This window comes from Takifugu flavidus, chromosome 16 (genome assembly GCF_003711565.1).
Source record: "Takifugu flavidus isolate HTHZ2018 chromosome 16, ASM371156v2, whole genome shotgun sequence".
NCBI classification, from domain to species: Eukaryota; Metazoa; Chordata; class Actinopteri; order Tetraodontiformes; family Tetraodontidae; genus Takifugu; species Takifugu flavidus.
Genome location: NC_079535.1, coordinates 12,548,726 through 12,568,358, shown reverse-complemented (window position 1 = coordinate 12,568,358; position 19,633 = coordinate 12,548,726). Strand labels below are relative to the sequence as shown.

Sequence of the window (19,633 nt, the reverse complement as noted above, 5' to 3'; positions counted from 1 at the left end):
ACGGAATTTAGATTATCTGCATTGATTTTTATTAAATCGGTGCTTCTCATATTGCGTAATGTCACCAGGTCTGAGCAGAACCCAGGAGACGGCGTGAAATTATCCATCATCTACGACTACGCTACTCCCCACACACACACACACACACACACATCTCCACCCAGATTCCCCCTCTTTCTCCCGCTCCTCTAATCACACCGGGAATGACAGAATCCTGCGGGCACGACCTGGAAGATGAACACCTTTAATTAAATTATGACAGGCTGGTTGGATTCAAGGTTACTGAGGGTGAAAGGAGCTGATATTTCCTGTTTTCCTGTCTGAACAATGGGACCACTGTCACTGTGGAGATGAAGCCACAGCTGAGCTGCGATGATGACGAGACTCGTCAACTCGTCTTTCACCATCACTCTGCATTAGCTTCACTTTCTCCAGTCCGGAACACCAACAGGAGCCGGTATCACCTGCAGGTCGGCAGGATGTTTTCATAATTGTGGGTGGATGAACGCTGACATTTATTCACGTGCCAGATTCTGTCCCAGAACAGTTTAAGTTGTGTGCAGTTTGGTTCAGCTATTGGAGGGAAAACCTGAACCACGATTGTTCCAAACTTCCGCAATGAACTCAAGGAGCAAATATGCTGACATTCATCTGGTGATGATCATGGAGCAGCACCCAGGGAAAGGTTTTGACTGACCTCCTGGCGCCTGACAATAACAGTAAAGCAATTTTGAGATCCGGTGATGAATGAATGTCCTGTCAAGGCTTTTTTTGGGACTGACCGAACCTCTGGACCGGGACAGGTTTCGTCTTCACCTCCTGACTCTTCCTTCAAGAAGACGACTCCAGTTTTGGCTGCTGGTCAGACTGGGAACGGCGGAGGCTGGCAGGAGCCTTCAGGCTGGCAGAATAATCTCCCATTTAGCCTGATTTCTGCTGACCTAATTATTCCGTCCTTCTGTCTCGTCAGCAGCCGGCGTTCGCACGCCGCCGCGTCGCCTTCGGGAGAGGTCGATACTTCAGACCAGAGCGGTTCTAATCAGAGCGGAGGGACGTGAACCCAGATCCGTCCAGCTCTCCACCTCCTGAATATCCTTCATCAGCCACAATTCTCGAGTACACAACTTTACGGATACAATTTCATGATTGAACATAGATGTAATTATGGATAATGCAATCTTAAATTTACAATTAGTTAGACAATAAATATTTAAATCCAATTAAAGCCAAAGAAAAGGGATTACTGACGAACGAGCTCCTCATCTCCCATCTTTGTTGTGGTGACTCTTCATCATCGGATCTGAAATTAGTTACAGTTTGACATAAACGCTGGGAATCAGCAGAGAAATCTGAGTTTAATTATTAATTCACACATTCAAGTGTTGAGTAAATTGAGATAAAGATGTTGTTGAGCTGCTGACAGGGATGAATTCACAGCTCGGCCCTTTTAAACAAACAGGCACGTTCAGTTTTCATGACTGGAAGAGCCGTCGTGCACTTTAATACTGGACGCATGAGAATAAAGGTGGGTGAGGCCATGGCCCACGTCCAGCGCGTCCTCGTCTTTTCATCGGCAGCCACATAAATCTGATCAAACAGGACAACAGATGGTCCTGAGTCACCACCAGGAGAAGAAGGTAATCTGCTAATGTGATCCACTCTTCTGATCTACTGTCCAGGTCAGTCAGAACACCCCTGAATTCCAGATGCAGCAAGAGATCAAAAACAGTCAAATGAAGTGATGAGTCTCATCATCCACCTTTCCCACAGCAGGAAGTGAGATGGAGTGTTTGACTGAGGTCAAAGAGGTTAAAGAGAACCCAAAGTCAGCGACCGGTAGTGGCCCGGTCACGTGCTCGGTCACCAAACATCCATCACACTGCTATTTTTACTAGCCAGCTAAAAATAACTCAAACTTAAAATCAGCACAGCGGCTGGAACTAATGCAACATTATGTTTACGAGCGTCCCAGCGGAAGGTTTAAATATTCAGGAGGCGAGCAGACGGAGCGAGTCAGGTTTATTCAAGGAGAGAGAGGCAGAAAGTGAGTGATAGAGAGACATAGAGGGAGGGAGAGAGAGGCTGTTTGGGCTGAGTAATATCTTCATTTCAGTCCCATTCTGACTGGAGGGAGGAAATACATTCAACACTAAAAGAGAGAGAGTTACATAAGAGAGAGAGTGATGTATAACAGCGCAGGAGAACATGTGGAAATGTTCTGTTTGTTCTGCTGCAGCAGGAAATATTCATATTAATTACAGCCTGACTAAGGAATACGTTTATGCAGCAAAATTGAGAGTGGAAAAAGAAGAGACGAACACAATGAACCATCCAGGATCACAGCTGATCCACAGCAGAGCTTCATGGGGTCGTCCGGGAAACATTCCCGACCCGACAGCATTCCCTCAGAAGGTGCTAATACCTCTGCTAACGTTGGCGTTACCACTGTTGTCATGGCTACGTGGCTAACGGTTAGATGGGTTTGACATAAACTCAATGACAAATGTGCAACGACCAGAGTGAAAAGATGCGAAACCACGTGAAATCCCACTGCATTATGGGTAACAGCGCCTTGTTTCATGTTAAAACATTGATGAGTGTGAACAAATACAGTAAAACAAATCATCTAAGATCATATTTGCGTCTCTAAGCACGGCGACTGCTGCCTCCTCAACTCCAGATTAAATATTCCTCCAGAGAAATCTGCAGCAAAGCATTGTGGGTGAGGATGAGCACCTCCAGCCTCCTTTTTGAATTTGACGTTCTTCTGCGGCGCTGAGGAGGGGATCAGCCTCTCAGTTCGGGGTTTATACGGAGCTGCGGGCGACCTCATTCATCATCGTAATCGCCGGGGCAGGAAGTGGCGGCGTGTTGATGTGGCGGGGTGCGGGAGTGACAGAGGAGCCCATTAAAGATGAGCGTGACTTGCTTTTGTAACAAGTCACACTCAAATAAAGCAGCCAAAGACGGGACAGAGCTCAGAGCTCGGAACAAATGACGCTCAGAGGAAAAGGGAGAGACGAGAAGCCGCCGGGCAACACAGGAAGTCCAGATTTAAATGGTCGGAGCAAAAACGCATCCACGGCTGAAGGGGGTGATTTTGTGCAGCGCACCTGAAGAGACGGTCGCTTCCTGTCTGGATGTGTTCGAGTGCCTACATGAGCTCACATGTGTTGCTGTGACAGGCTCGACAGGTAAGGGGCGGAGCCTGTGCTGCAGGGCTTATTCATCCTGACTAGCAGAAATGGGAGAAGGTCATCACACCACGCTCGTGATGTCAGACAGGAAATAAAGTTAAGGAACTAGTACAAACACATTTGAGGGGCCTGAAGGAACGAAGGCAAGTTCCACTTCAGTTTCCTTCTAATGGAGTCTTAGTTTGCTGTTTCCAGGGTCAAAAATCCACTTTAAACTGCTTAAAGACTCAACTCAGAGCAAAAATGAGTCCTCCAGAACCAAGGGAACCACTAACCAGAACATTTACAATGGCTCTGCGTGTGTACGTGCGTGCGCGTGCACGTGGGTACCAAGAACTGTATACAAAGAATTTAATCAACTGCTAGATTGAACCTGCATCACTGCCGACACACACACGAACACACTCGCATGCACCCCCCCCCCCCCCCCCCCACACACACACACACACACACACACACAGCAGTCAGAGTGATGGATGGACAATCATCCGGCTCACACAACAATATCTGGCCTGAATAAAAAGGGTGTTCACGCCTGCGATCCAACAGATGAACTAAAATAATAAACGTGTGTGTGTGTGTGTGAGCGTGTGTGTGTGTGACCAATGCAGCTCCATCCTGGCAGACTATCAGATGTCATAAAAGCTTCTATAAATAGAAACAATGAGGGAGCGCGCCAGCGAGGCAGCGAGACTGTAGACGCAGACGAAAACAGCTCGTGATCGGCCCGTTTTCACGCCTCATTAACGTGCGATTCAGACACAAACGGCAGCACAACAACAATTAAAAGCAGAGACGATGGTTCTTCTAGAGGAAAATTAAGTCCGACCGCCCGTCCTATTGGTGAGTATCGAACGGCGATGGGACTTGTCTGACGTGCCCGTTGCACGGAGAGCGTTTACCCATCATGCACCCCTCCACTGTCTGAGAAACAAAGACTCATCTGTCTCCATTGTCGGCGGGTTGTTTTCTGCCCACAGAGAAGAATTGTCCCTCTAAGGGGACACGAGCAGGCCGGAGGAAGGCTCCTGTGATCCTGCTGCATTTCCTCCCAACTTCAGCCATTCATTATTTACAGGCCGAGGAGGGAGAAGATGAGAGCGTGCACGGATGACTTCCCTCCTGCTGACACAACCCTCACAAAGCTAATGTATACATGCGACACGCGTCCCCACAGGCTCACACACACACACACACCACACACACACACACAGCAGTCAGAGTGATGGATGGACAATCATCCGGCTCACACAACAATATCTGGCCTGAATAAAAAGGGTGTTCATGCCTGCGATCCAACAGATGAACTAAAATAATAAACGTGTGTGTGTGTGTGAGTGTGTGACCAATGCAGCTCCATCCTGGCAGACTATCAGATATCATAAAAGCTTCTATAAATAGAAACAATGAGGGAGCGCGCCAGCGAGGCAGCGAGACTGTAGACGCAGACGAACACAGCTCGTGATCAGCCCGTTTTCACGCCTCATTAACGTGCGATTCAGACACAAACGGCAGCACAACAACAATTAAAAGCAGAGATGATGGTTCTTCTGGAGGAAAATTAAGTCCGACCGCCCGTCCTATTGGTGAGTATCGAACGGCGATGGGACTTGTCTGACGTGCCCGTTGCACGGAGAGCGTTTACCCATCATGCACCCCTCCACTGTCTGAGAAACAAAGACTCATCTGTCTCCATTGTCGGCGGGTTGTTTTCTGCCCACAGAGAAGAATTGTCCCTTTAAGGGGACACGAGCAGGCCGGAGGAAGGCTCCTGTGATCCTGCTGTATTTCCTCCCAACTTCAGCCATTCATTATTTACAGGCCGAGGAGGGAGAAGATGAGAGCGTGCACGGATGACTTCCCTCCTGCTGACACAACCCTCACAAAGCTAATGTATACATGCGACACGCGTCCCCACAGGCTCACACACACACACACACACACACACGCAGAGACACGCTTCGCTGCCTACAGTGTGGAGAAGATTCACACACGTCTCATTATCTGAAAACCATTCAGCCACTTCCCTCTTTTGATGGAATTTCTTGAGATAAATGTTTTCCCTGCTATTCTTTTTTTTTTTTTTGCACGCTGATAAAATGCGAATCATGTGATTCGCTCGTGTAAACAGCACGGAGACGGGCGATTAACACGGTCGGGAGCCATTCAAGAACCATCAATCTGGTTTCTTTTGTTCCTTCACAGCAGACGTACGAAGGATCAGACCCGGGAACCATGGCGCCAGTTTCAGGTCCTCCTGAGAAGCTCCTGATGCAGCAGAAGCGTGAAGAGGATCAAATTCAGGTGGTTTAAGGTCCAGGAGCAGAGTCTGCTTACAGGTACCTCCACAGGCCTGTGACAATCCTTCAGGATCTCCATCAAACTCCTGAGGAGACACGGACCTCAATGAGTCTCTGCTCAGTTCTCCTGGGTGTTCCCAGAAGATAAACCCTTCAGAAGAGTCCAGCATGATCAGTATGTGGATACAAGCAAAGGGACTGAAGCTGTGCTCATGCACGTATCACCGATAATAACTGAAGAGCATCATCTTTGGTCCAAGTATCCAAACAAAGTGGAGCCACACTGTTAAAACCATCACTGGAACACTTCCAATGTGAAGGTGGAAACGTCCCAGAATACTTTAAACCGGGGGCGACGTGTAAATTTAGAGACTGTGGTTACAGAAACAAAGACTCAGCGCTTCTAACCTCACCGGCTGGTCAACACAGAGGTTCTCCAGATCTTCCTCCCTACACTCCACTCCGAAAGAATGTGCTGAAGCCATTTTTGTAGGCGACACCTCGCGTTTCGCTGCTGCCATCTTGGATTTCCACACCTCTGTTGAAACATCTCCAGTCTCACGAGGCCTCATTACTTATGACCAATACTAGGTCAAGTATAATTATCACCATCATTTTTATGATCCAACTTGTCTTCAAAGCCTCTCGCAGTCTCAGGCGTCCTCTCAGAGTTCTGCTGCAGATGGAATCACTCAGGAGAGCTGAGCTGATGGAAGCAGCCTGCTCCAGTTCTCACCTATGTCTAATAGAGCAAATCAAACTTGACTCTGTGCCATGTAGCCGCGGCGCTAACGCGCTCGCTAAGATCTCTCTGAGGAGGAAGCGCTCTCATCCACATGTGGACAGCTGAAACACATCAGCCTGATCGATGTTCTCCACCGGTGGCTCACATTCCTGTGGAGAAGGAAACCTGCTGATGGTAGCAGAGGCTTTATGACAGGACGAGTCGAAGCATGTGTTAGCTTGTTTAGGTCCCGCCGGCTGCATCTCAGGTCCCATCACAATATCGCTCGTCTTCATCATGACTGCACTCGAGCAGCTGCTTGAGAACAGAGGGGCTAAGTGAGGAGGAGGAGGACAATTCAATCTTCATCACTCTTCCTGCCGCTCAACGTGAGGCGATGCAGAGGCAGATTCTGCCGCAGTAAAACTGCACCAGAGTCAGGTTCTGTTTAACACTGACTGGTCTGCAACACCAGATAAATCAAAGGTAACTAGGTTGATGTTCCTACGCAGCAGCATCTGCAGGATGGATTCAGACTCCATCAGTTCTGATTCAGCACAGGACAAAACGAGAGAAACAAGACCCCAGTATGCTCAACCAAGAGGCAGTTGAGATAACACACGCATGAATAACATCTGATTAATAAAGTAAAAACATTAAACACACATAGAAACGGCGAGAGAGGAGTGGCTGCCTGCCAGACGGATAAAGGCCACGGACATAATGAAGCAGCCACCACGGCATGTATAATTTATGATGCTGGAGGCATGTGGAGAAGGAGACCTCCTGGGTGGAGAGAATAAGATAAGTAAACAACATGAGAATAAGAAGAGCAGAGAGGGTGTGTGATCAGGTCAGATGGGCTCAAAAAACCGACTCTGGATGGACCTTTCATCCATCTTCTCTAATTCTTAGATGAACAAGCCTACGAGCTCAATAACTGAGCACGAGCTCAGAAGAAAGAACACCGGCAGTCTTACCCGCTTGCGGAGGTTGCAGGTGAGGATGAGGTTTCGGGAGAAGGAGTTAGCAAAGGCGGTGTAGAACTCCAGCACCTTCAGCAGGGCTTCCCTCTTAATGACGTGAAGGTCGCAGTAAGTTAGCGCCCTGACGTTAGCGCATGCGTGTGCTAGCGTGGTTTCCTTCCAGAAGACATCCCCGAAGACGTCGCCTTTACCTGAAGACCAGAAAAGACAGAGACGGCCCAGCATCAACCAACCAACCATCAGCCCAAATCATCTGAATGATGATGAACCATGAATGAAGATTTAGAAAATATAGAAACATTCATCTGATTCCTCCTTAAAGACTAACGCAGCGAGTGTGTGACTGTTCCTGGCAGCCCTCCTCCATCCCAACACCCCTCTTAGATGGTTCCTGTCCATCTAAAAACATCCAGCAGGAGACTCCTGGAATTAGTTCCCAGGGGATGCAGTTAGCGGTGGGTGGAGGTGGCGAGGAGAGCCAGACTCACACCGGGAGGAAGGCTGGTGAGATTCAACTGACGGCGAGAGCATGTTGACACTTAGAGAGGATCTAGGGTTCCGGTCTTGATGCGTGGATGCTGCTGGTCACATGCCAGTTAGCCCGTTAGCCCGTTAGCTCGTGACCCGGAGCAGCGACTCTCGGGCTCCTCCACCGTGTTCAGCAGAGCGTTTGTGAAGTGCTGAATGATTAATTAGCTTCTGCTCAGTAAAACTAATAAAAAAGTCTCAACCATGAGAAACTCAATCTGCCTAAAATTCCCAACATCAGTGTCATTAATCAGAATTATTCCCAGTAATGAGGGAGTAATTATTATAATGGATGCGCTCATTTTGCAGCGTCTCGCAGCACATCGCTTATGTTTGTATGAGATGGAGAGCATGAAGGAGGACGCCAAACATTCATCTGGGCTGGAAAAGCTATGAAAGCTAACCCCACACCTGTTGTGGTGTGATGAGACGATCCATTAGGAGGTGATGACAACGTGCTGGATTCATAGGACACCAGTGCATGATGGGAAATAAGAGAGTTATTACTTATTTAGTATTTACTGTGGCTGCCACGGTGCTGCTATTATTGGAACAGGGGTTCTGAGTGTTTACATGTATATGAGTGTGTGTGTGTGGTGTGTGTGTGGTGTGTGTGTGTGTGCACCTGACGGCTCTCCACACTAATGAGATCAGAGTGTGAAACAGCCTCAGGGAGCAGCCTGGGGAAATCACCGCTGTCTAAACCACAACACACCTCCCTTCATTTTCTTCTTCTTCTACTAAATCTTCCCTCTACGCTCCTCCTCTCCCTCTTCCTACCTGGATCTTCTCCACTTTCCTGTCCATCTAACCGTTTCTCCACATTCCCACGTGCGGCCCCCAGACCCAGGGTCAGGTGACTGACACGCTGGCCACGCCCATTTCGCCGCCACCCCCACCTCTCAGGGACAGCATACCTAAGATGGCGATGACCTCATCATCCTGGATCACCTCCAGCGACCCCGACACGACAAAGCACAGCGTGTCCACGCTCTCCCCGGCGTGGAAGATCAGGTCTCCGGGGGCGCAGTGGGTGGTCTGGAACTCCACCGCCAGCGAGCGCAGGCAGCCGTCGCTGGCTAACCGGAAGGCTGGATGTTCGTTGAAGACCTGGATGAGAATCGGGAGGGAGGCGTTACATTTACAGGACAATGTCCACGCCCACCTACAGAAAAACAGGAAACGATGTCAAATCTCATCAAATTAAAGTAATCGCAGATTTCTGGGGAGGATTTAAGGCACCGACAGAGCCGCTCGCTCGTTCAGGCAGCTGCATTTTGTCAAGATTCCCGTCCTTTTCTGCCCGATCAGCAGCTCTGGTGCGACTCCTGTCAGCAGCTCCAGTCTTAAAACATAAAACTGTCCTGGATCCGGCTTTAGAAGGGCTGATGATGGGAGTGGAGACAACGTCCCCCAGCAGAAATCTACAGCATTGTAATTACATGATTATTTCCATAACGAGTTCGTCACACTGACAGTGGACCGCGGTGAGGACGACGGGCTGGGACGCTTACCTTCCTGTTGAGGTGGACACAGATGTCGGCCCGCATGTCTTTGGGACAGATGGACAGGACCTGAAGGACAGAGAGACACCAGGAGACACTGTTCAGGAGGTGCGTCGCTGGATGGGTTTTCCTTGATTAAACCAACGTTGATGGAAATGAGATCAATTTATCTCCGGATGACTTGGCACACGGGACTCATTCTGCAGGAGCCGCAGCCGATGGGCCCGTCTGCGGTTCTACTGGGAACGGGTCACGGAATTAAACACAAGCTGGTGCCGAGAACGTCTGAGATGGTGAATGACCTCATGTCCCGGCTAATTACCTACACAGAGACACCCACGCCAGGCAGGGGATGATTAAGAAGAGAATGAAATGGAATTATTAGCAACAGGACGCGAGAGAAGGAATTGGTCAGACGAGCAGAGGAGATAAAGAGGCAACGTGGTGACGTGCACGAAAACAATGAGGAGATTAGGAAAACAAAAAAGAGATTAAGGAAATAAACGACTGTTGGAAGAGCACGCGCACAGACAGTTCAATTCAATCCAATCTCAGATGATCACATGAAAGCGGAAACAAATACAGTCAGCTCTCATTAATAATAAAAACCCCATCTGCTGTATCGGCAGAGAAGAGATTCTAGAGAAAAGCTTTTTTTCTTCTATCTTTGTGAGGACTTTCAAACCCCTCAACCATAATTTGGACCTAATACCAGTTCTAATGTGACCCGTCCACCTGTATGAACCTCACATACGCCTCTGACCAGAATAAATGTCCCCTCATTGATAGTGGAAAATATTCTGGTCCTCACAGGCATCTAAAACAATCCGTACACACACACACACAGGTCTCAGTTTCAGCATCTCCATCCACTGTGAAGCCATTTAACCACAATCTGTCAAAACAAAAACCCTGGGGGGCATTTATCACATGACTGAAGGGAAACTTGGCCTGTTGAAACAGATGGATGTCTGACAGTAAATAATAAAAACAGGGAACACACACACGCACACACACACACATCAGAGCTGTTCACAGGTGGGAAGTGTAAAAACTGCATCACAGTAAACGGCACTTTGTTTCACCATCGTTGACCCTCGTCACGAGTGAGCCAATAAGACTGTGTGTGTGTGTGTGTGTGTGTGTGTGTGTGTTTGAGGGTCCATAGTTCAGAACTCAGCAGGTGTTTGGGTAAATGAGGACTCAGCAGTGAGCCACCAGGAGACGCTGGAGGCCAGATGACTCCAGAAGATTCGCTCTGAATTGTTTGTTATTTTACTCTTTACCCATCACATCTTCTCCACATGGTGACAGATGTGGTTAATGTTCACAACTGTTTTCACCCCGCGTGGAGAGTCCGGTCCTCACCTTCTCAGTGTCGATGCCTTTGGTCATGGACCACGTGGACACGATGTAGTCCATCACCCGCTCGCTCAGACCTTTGGGAACCTGGTAAAGTTTCAGGAAGTCCCGGACATTGTTGAGCATCTCGTGGTAACGGTTGGTGTTGGCGTACATTTGCTGGAAGATGGTGGTCACGTTTCCAAAGATGGTGGCGTAGAGCAGAGCTGGAGAAGACAGACAGTTTGACTTTTAGCTCAACAAAAGTTGTAGTGTTTGAAAAAGCCTTAAAGGCTGCTTAATTCTTCCTCTAGAAAGTGTCTTTGCACTTAAAGACGAGCAAGACGTCGCTACTGATGAGCATCTTTGGAGACCCGCCAGCTGCTGAGAACATGAAGCTGTTGGAGTCGGAGCAGATACAATTTGTGTGAAGCTGATTTTCACGCTGACAATTCAGAGTAAAAACATCTGAAGGTGCTCCCAGAGTTCCCATAATGCACCATTCTTGTGTCCCCCCAGTTCTCCGTAAAGTTCCCAAAGCAGCACGCGACCGCGTCTCCGTCTTCAGTTGCCGAGGAGGCGGAGCTTCGCCCCATTCGCTGCGGAGCCGTCGGCTGCGACAGTGTTGCGCTGTTTCCATAGAGACCTCACTCAAAATAGTTCCTCTTCCATCCCCTGTGCCCCTCTCGCCTCCCCCCAGTCAATAAAAGTGACAAAAAAGGAAAGATCAGACGATCCGCTTGGATACTTCTACTGGAAAACGGGGAGGAAATGGAAGGAGAGCGAGTGATGCCTTTCAAAATAAAAGACGGGAAGCTGCGAGAGTGAGGGAAGAGGAGAAAGATCTGTGAGAATGAAGAAGCAGAAACAGGAAGTGCTCAAAAAAGAAATGACAGCAAAATAAAGATAAACTCAATGCCGATGATGACAGCCTTCCAGGACCTTCCAGGACCTTCCAGGACCTTTCCGGAACCCTGCCAGCTGGTAAATATGATCTCTGAGCCCTGCTCCCACCTCCACCAAACCAGACTCATAATTGGTGCACCAGAAGCACCTCTGGAACCTCTGCACCTCCGGGGCAGGATCACATCATCTTCTACAACTCTCTCTCTTCCTCCTGAGAGGTTTGATGACACAACACTGAAATGGAAGAAAGACCTGCCTCAGAATTCTGAGGAGGGGGCAGATGTCACCTTGGGAAGTCCCTGCTGGGAGCAGAAGGCTCCAAGCAAGAAACTATCTTTTCCTTCAGAATCTTCTGGGATCTGGAATCTGGTGCTTCCTCCTCCTAAGAAGGGAATAAAAGACGGTAACCGTCCAACTGGGATGTAAAATGCTCCGACAGCGTCAATGAAACGGAGATGGCGGAGCAGTCAGGATGGTTCCGTCAGGAATCAGGAGACCCGGCGTCATAACCGGTCTGGGTTCTGGACCTTCTGCCGGGGGACGTCAGGCCGATTTGTCAGAGCGAATGAGTGTGAGGGACAGAAATCTGTCTGTCCAGGAGGGGCCCCGAGGTCTCGACACCCGAGAAACGTCCATCACAACAACCGTACATGACACACACACACACACACACACACACACACACACACAGGGGGTGGAAAAGGCTGCAGCCCCGTCAGAAAACACTTGATGTTATTTTAAAGGTTTAACCTTTGAGCGTAGGCTGACATTTCCCGTGTGATCAACGGCCATCGTGGCGCCGCCGTGACGCCAGCATCACTGCCTCTCCGGGTCCTTTCATTTGATTCTGAGCGTAAAGGCACCAGGGTGGCAGGTGCGACGCCGCCGCCGCGTCCCAGAGCCGCCGTGGCCTTCAGACCCGCCACCTCCACCACGAGCCGTCCAGCTCGGTCCGTTTGGCTGCTCGGTCGGCCGGATGGCGACACATCAGACGGCGGCAGCACGCTGCTCTCCACCGCCAAACGCGGCGAGGCCGTCCGCCCCATCAGAGCGGGAAAATGAAAACGAGCTTCCGTGTAAATCCGCTCTGACAGGCAGTGATTGCGCATCAGGGGCGCCGAGCACGAGGCTGATTGTTCCTAAATAAATATCGACTAAGCGATCTGCAGGATCGTCGAGCCGCGGCGGCAACGCTCGCCGCCACGGCAACGCTCGCCTCTGCGGCTGGGAGCTGCGGTCGGTACATCTGTCCAGAACAGCTGGGTTTGGAGGGGGGGGGCGGCTAATGTGGGACGCACCCACACGATCAAACCACACAGCTGGACGGAGACAGCTAAACCTGGACTAACAGAGGAAGAGGTTCTGGACCATTTTAGCCGTTTACACACGGTACCAGGCTCCTCGTGGGGGTGAGCAGTCACGCTTGAGATGGTTCTGATGAGCTAACCTGTTTAGCGCTGGTCAGAGAACATCGGTGTGATATAATTACAGTCGGCGTCAGTCAGAAAAGGAGCTGCGGCCTCGTAGATGGTGGAATAACGGTGGTGGAGCTTTACTGGAGCTTTAATCTCTGGATGCCTTCAGATTAATCAGCTCGTTCATCAGCTGCACGAGGGCAAAAAGCTTTAAGAGCGCCCGTTTGAACATCGGCGAGGAGCGCCGTCCTCCACGGGTCAGGTGTTCGATACGAAGACCGAGGCCATGAAAACTATCAGGAATAACAGCCCCCCCGGGGACCGCGATGAATCGCCTCCACTTCAGGTAATTTGTCTGGATGAAATCATCAATAAAGCTGGAATCTCCGGGGAGCTTTAATTCCAGCGAGCGCTTTCTTCCTCACGCGAATCAGACGTGAAAACTCGTCCTGCACAAACTGAACCGAGGATAAACTCCAACCTGAGTTCTAATAAAAGGTCGTCCATCCTCGTCTTTTTCTGTCTCTCTGCGAAAACAAGACAGTTTAAAGAAAAACAGATGAGTTCCGGCCTTTTGGCTCTAAATGTCAGTTTTATTCAAAGTCGATTGGAAGCATTTCAGCATCACGAAGACGACAAACAAACCCGAGTCACTGCTGGAGGTAACAAGGCCATCGGGGGCTGAGAGGGTTCCCGGGGGGGCCGGGGGCCACGGCCTCGGCAGGTCTAATGAAGTCACGGAGGACCAGTCGAACAGATCCGCGGAGCGCTAGTAAACCATGGAGGCTTTTTTGAGCAGGACCAACTGAAGCTGAGTGTTTGTTCACCATCAACCAGCAAGGTCATGGTCAGGGCGTTAAAGGGTTAGTTCCCCGTTCATCCAGGGACCTTCTCACACGCATCAGCAGCTGTTTCACATCATCTCAGCTGCAAATGGCCCAGAAACTATCAAGAACACGATATTGTGATGTTCTGTTGTCATAAACCAACATAACTGATCAACAAACACCCCAAACTTCCGTGTTCTCCCCAAACTACGGACCTGATGACACATCGATACGTCTCATCGAGGGGCAAGGACCCGCCCCCTGATGTGGCGCGGAGCGAGTCCCGAGACGGCGAGGTCGATATTTAGATGCCTGATCTGGTGGTGATCGATCTGCTGATCGCCTGACGTTCAATCATCCATTTAAACGAGTCGGTGACTTCAGCAAGAATCAGCAGAACATCTAAATGGAGCCTCGTTGGGTTCTGGGTCCACCTCAGTGGTTCTGGGTCCACCTCAGTGGTTCTGGGTCCACCTCAGTGGTTCCACAGGAACTAACGTCTGCCGTTAGGACTTTGTTCATGGCTGTCGGAACATTTCAGGGATCAGCAAACGCCGTATCTGAGAGCTAAAATGACTCGAAAATCTTTAATACGACGTTTCTAAACTCTGAATCGTTATTTTCCTGATAAGATGCTGAACATGGAACTGAGAGCGCGAAGGAAAAAAACAACGATTGTCTTTAAGGGGAAGGCGGTTGAGAGGAGGTTAAAAATACAGCGTTAACCTCGGCTCGTTTCTATGGCGGCAGCTCCTGCGTGACCTCCAGCCTCGCTCTGACTGTAACGAGCCGCCGCTCTCTGATTAGTCCTTGATGGTTGGCAGGTCTGCCCATCGACCTGTTCGGGGCGTTGGCATCGGGTGACGGCTGCAGCCGACATCGATCCGCCGTTCAGCTCCTGGTTTCGTCTGACTCCAGCTCGGTCGGGATCAGAGGTGGAGGCGAATCCCGGGAGCGGAACGCTCTGGCTCCCGAGGTCGTTATTCTCCGGTGTTCCAGCAGGTGAGGCCGCCGCCACCTGCCTGATTCCTAACGTTCCTCCTCTGACTACACTCACTGCCCCGGCATGAATCACCAGAAAAGAAATTAAACATAATGAAAATAGGAGCCGCTGCCGCCTTTTCAAGGCTTTGGCAGCGTGAATGATTTGGTTCATAAACGGGGGAAGAAACACGCCGTGATTCCCACCACTGATAATAATGGAAATATGTGCGAAGGCACCAAAATCCCCCCGAGTGATTAACGCAGCACACACGGAACAGACGGAGCTGCTGGTAATTATTTAGCGCCGTATGCGATTGTTTGAAACCCGTGGCCGGAACCTTTTTACTCTGACACACAAAAATATCGGGAAAATCAGACGAACTGACGTATCGACTTTCGTTTGGGCATCTGTTCGGTTCCGGAAGCATCTGTTGAGAAACGGTTCTGTAGAACACTGAACCCCAGAAAAAAGAAACAAGTTAGACCCTTGAGGAGGAACTGGAGCGTTGAGGAGTCTATGAGCGCTATAATCTAGAAGAGCTCCTGATTCTGCCTTGAACAGGAGGAAACCCTGAGCAGGACCGGGCTCACATGGGGGGCAACCTCATCCACCCCCCCTTGAACTGTCATCAGAGGAGCTGCTGCTACATGAATCATTTGACAAACACAAATTGGGAAAGAGTTTAAGAGGTGATTGAGGCTGATGTGCGTCTGAGCTCGGCTGCCAGGAGACGGGTTAGGACCCCTGTTTAAACGGAGCTCAGGCCCACAAACATCAATGGAGAAAGTTGTTTCCAATGATCAAAGGAGTTTCAGCGGTCAGCAAAGAACAAGTGATCCAACCTTCAGAGAGAAGGTTCAGAGGCTGGACGCTGAAGCGTTCCCGGTGGGTTTAATGAGGCTCCTGGAGCGGGAGACCTTCAGACGGCTTCAGACACAAACCTCTGACAGAAACCTTTCCGATTCGTCTACTTCAACTCGCGTTGGCCGGCTCCAAAACCCAAAATTTACCCCCCCCCCCTCCCCTTTGCATCAATTATTCAGCGTTCCGCGGCGCTCGACGCACTCGCTCGCCACGTCCAGCGTTTAGTTACAAGGGACACGACGTCGCTCCGAAGCTGCTGAGGAGAGGACGACATTGTGAGGGAGACCAGGAATAAACCCCCTCCAGGACAGGACGTACGCAGCGGAACCGTCTGATCCCCAACAGAGGAGTGACGAAAGGATCCAGTGAGCAGCGGCGGGACGTCTGCACCGTGCACGATTGCACGTTTAGAGCAGAACAACAAACACGGCTGTGGGAATTCAATAAACTGAGGAAATTTTTAAAAAAATTGATTGGAATAAAGAGAATTTACGCTTGTGTGTCGGCTTTAAGCTTTTCTAAGTCCGACTGATCCCAAACTAACAATCCACCAGAAAAGCCGAGCTGATTTCAGATGGAGGGAGAGAGAGAGAGAGAGAGGGGGAGAGAGAGAGAGAGAGAGAGAGACTGGATGGATATAACGAGGAACCTGAAACATGGGATGGAAGGAAAGGGAAGCAGGGAAGGAGATAATGAGAGCGAGTGAGGATAAAGAGGAAGAAAAGACAGAAAAAAGGCTCTTTATGGATTAGACGACTAATCGCTTCTCCGAGGCCACACCAACCCTCTCTCCACTCCTTCACCCTCCTTTTGTTTCTCCGGCTTTCCAAACTAATCAGGATATCTGAGCCGAGAGGCCAGAGGGGCGAGCGACCCCCCTCTCCTTCCAGCCTCTCCTCTCCTCTCCTCTCGCAGCATTGTTTTCCTCCCTCGCTCAGGCTTCTCCGGAGCGATGCTGGGGGTGCTGGTGGGGGTCGGGAGACCTCCCAGACTCATCTCGTTATGTGCGGAGCGTCTTGGCTGCGGCATTAAGTCGGATAAACTCAGCCGACTGAGCAGACCAACACGACGCTTCTCCTCTAACTCCCGACGCCTCTTTCGTCTCATCTCCACCTTTTTCTCCTCTTCCTGCTGAGTCCTGGAAGTCTCTCTCGTTTAGCCCATGCGTCTGTCATCCCCCCCCCCCCCAGCTAAAGCAGCCACATCTTTCCTCCCCCGCTGTGCACGTCCACGGTGCCGCTGGACTGATCTGAGCTCAGGTAATTCTCATAATTCCGTGTGAGCTGCAGCCACTGCAGAATTCCTCTGATTCCAGAAAGCACAGAAATCTCACCTCCGTCTTAAATCAGCTCCCGACTCGGCTGAACGGTCCCGACGCTCCGGTCCCCTCGACCTTAACGATCCAGACCTTTGACCCGGTGTCGGTGGGTTAGGGGTAGAGGTGGAGTGGGAGTTCCTGGACCGGCACAATATGACACCATACTTCATCTGAGACTGGATACAAAAACACGCCGAGCTTTCATTTGTCCTTCCACAAGAACCTCAGAGGAACCTCGTCATCAGCCCCGCGAGCATCTGGCGTCGGTCACATGACTTCAGTTAAGCCTCCAAAACTGACCCCCCCCCCCCCCGAAGAGATGATGTGGTGGAATTACTCATGATAGGGAAGCAAATCTGATTGTGCTAATTACTCTTTAAACGTGTTGATGAAACTTTGATGATCCTGTAGCTTCATCTGTGTGTGTGTGTGTGTGTGTGTGTGTGTGTGTGTGTGTGTGTGTGTGTGTGGGTGTGCAGCAGCTCCAGACTCTGCTGATGGTTGCAGATACGGTAAAGTGGCTCATTAATCCTGAGGAGTCTTGTGACAAACACAGTGTGAGACATGTGGGAGGACAGCTGGGAGGAGAGGGACAGACAGAGGGACGGACGGAGGAGCGGTCAGTGTCACACTAACAGGAAGTGTCACACTAACAGGAAGTGTCACACTAACAGGAAGTCACTTTGTCTGTTTCGGTTAGCCGACAGTCGGACCCAGAGGTGAAGGACGGAGTGAGTGCGGTTTTGTTTTATTTGTCTTTTTATTTTATTATTTGTTTTGATTTAATATCTTGTGCCGCTGCTCTGGAGCTTTACTTCCTTTTAGCCATTGTCTGTTTGGGTGCTGTGGTAAACACCTCGCTTGTGTTGTTTATTTACTCGTCAGCTTTATGGAGGAATTCATGCCAGACGACGTTTATGGGCGCCAACAGTTAGCGCTTCCCGCTACTCCCGGACCGGACCGCTGCCAAAACAACATGGATCAATTAGAACCGGAGCAGCGGCGTCTGAATGAGCGACACGTTTCTCTGTCTCCACCACAAAGACACCAAAGATGCCGTCACGCATGAAGGGAAGCAGGTTAGGAGGAGCGAAGGCAGCGAATCCAGAAATAAAGGATCAGATTAGGCTTCCCTGGTGGACAGGGAGGGAGGATCATTCGCAGCTGTCCTCCAAAGGAAGGTCTGGAGGCGGAGCCAAAGGCCGTCACGATGGCGAGTTCAGAGAAACCGGTTAGGAACGCGGTGCACCGACCGGAGGGGACACGCCGGTGACCTGATCCAGATTCTGTGTCTCCGACTTCTTCCGCCGCCACGGCCGTCACCTCCAGACGTGGCGTTGGGCTGTGATCCGAGCGCCGTCCCCCCCCCGGACGTGTCGGGGCGGGAGAGCAACGCCGGCCCGCCGCCACCGGCAGAGGTTTGGTCAGGTGGGATTAAGTCTGAAGAGTCGGAGGGTTGGGAGGGAGGGCGGCCTGAGGGGGGGCGGTTGGCCTCCACGCCACCTTTATTGTTGTTCTTTCCTTTATCGCATCCCTCCATCATCCATCCCTCCGTCCCTCCATCATCCATCCCTCCATCATCCGTCTCTCCATCATCCATCCCTCTGTCCCTCCATCATCCATCCCTCCATCATCCATCCCTCCATCATCCATCCCTCCGTCCCTCCATCATCTATCCCTCCATCATCCATCCCTCCGTCCCTCCATCACTCCATCATCCATCCCTCTGTCCCTCCATCATCCATCCCTCCGTCCCTCCATCATCCGTCCCTCCATCATCCATCACTCCATCATCCATCCCTTCATCCTCCATCATCCATCCCTTCATCCCTCCATCATCCGTCTCTCCATCATCCGTCCCTCCATCCCTCCATCATCCATCCCTCCATCATCCATCCCTCCATCGCCTCTATCCTTTTTCTCCATTAAAGTGTCTAAAAAGTTCGGAGAGAGAATCCAAGTCTGAGCAGTCAGAACTTTGCTCAATCGATCGGCGACTGAATCTCAAACTACGCAGAGGATGCTGTTCAGTTTCTGCTCGGCGATGACCTTTGACCTGTGCTGCCGGACAGAGGAAGAAGCTAAGAGTGTAAATGCCAGTTTGGCTCAGAACTTATTGGAGCCGCCGGACCTCCAGAACCCTGGACCCATCTAAATCACCAAGTAGTTGGTGGAAAGGCATTAATCCCACATTCTGGGTCCAGAACTCCACAAACACGGCAGGAACATGTTCACACCCAGTGGCGCTATCGTCTGAACGCAGGGAGGACCACCCACGGAGTTCCTGGAGCAGCAATAAATCCTAAAATCCAACTAGAGTAAATCTGAAGGTTTGTGGGCCAACAGTGTTTTTGGATTAAACGCCGCTGCAGCTTAACTCCTCAGCGGAGGAAACAAAGAGCAACAGCTTCTGTCGTGTTTCATCGTGTTCCGCTGCCGCCCACAGCCTGGGAAGCTAATCCCGATTCTCTCTTCTGGAAAAAAGTTGCTGATTTCAATTAAGGCGCAACAGAACCCGAGCGGCTCCTGGGTCAGTCTGCGGGCTCGGCCGGGCCCGGCTCCCCACACACCGCCGGTGGCCGAGGCGCTTTTCGCTCTCACGAGACGTCGACTCCTCCGAGATGTTGACGAAAACAAAGAAACACATTTCACGCCCCGCTGCTGTGGAGGCCAAAGGTCGCTGCCGAAAACGAGGGTTGGACCCAAACACGGACCCGAGCAGCGGAGCGAGAGAGGA

At 50.6% G+C, this 19,633-nt stretch overlaps 1 protein-coding gene across 1 annotated transcript in view; it reads right to left on the bottom strand.

The window, feature by feature from the left end:
• kcnh5b (potassium voltage-gated channel, subfamily H (eag-related), member 5b) overlaps positions 1-19,633 on the bottom strand; it is a 36,169-nt gene that overhangs the window by 1,369 nt on the left and 15,167 nt on the right. Inside the window, 4 exon segments of the mRNA XM_057012018.1 lie at positions 7,202-7,398; positions 8,653-8,845; positions 9,250-9,309; positions 10,609-10,808. Of these exon segments, the coding sequence (XP_056867998.1) occupies positions 7,202-7,398; positions 8,653-8,845; positions 9,250-9,309; positions 10,609-10,808 (650 nt within the window).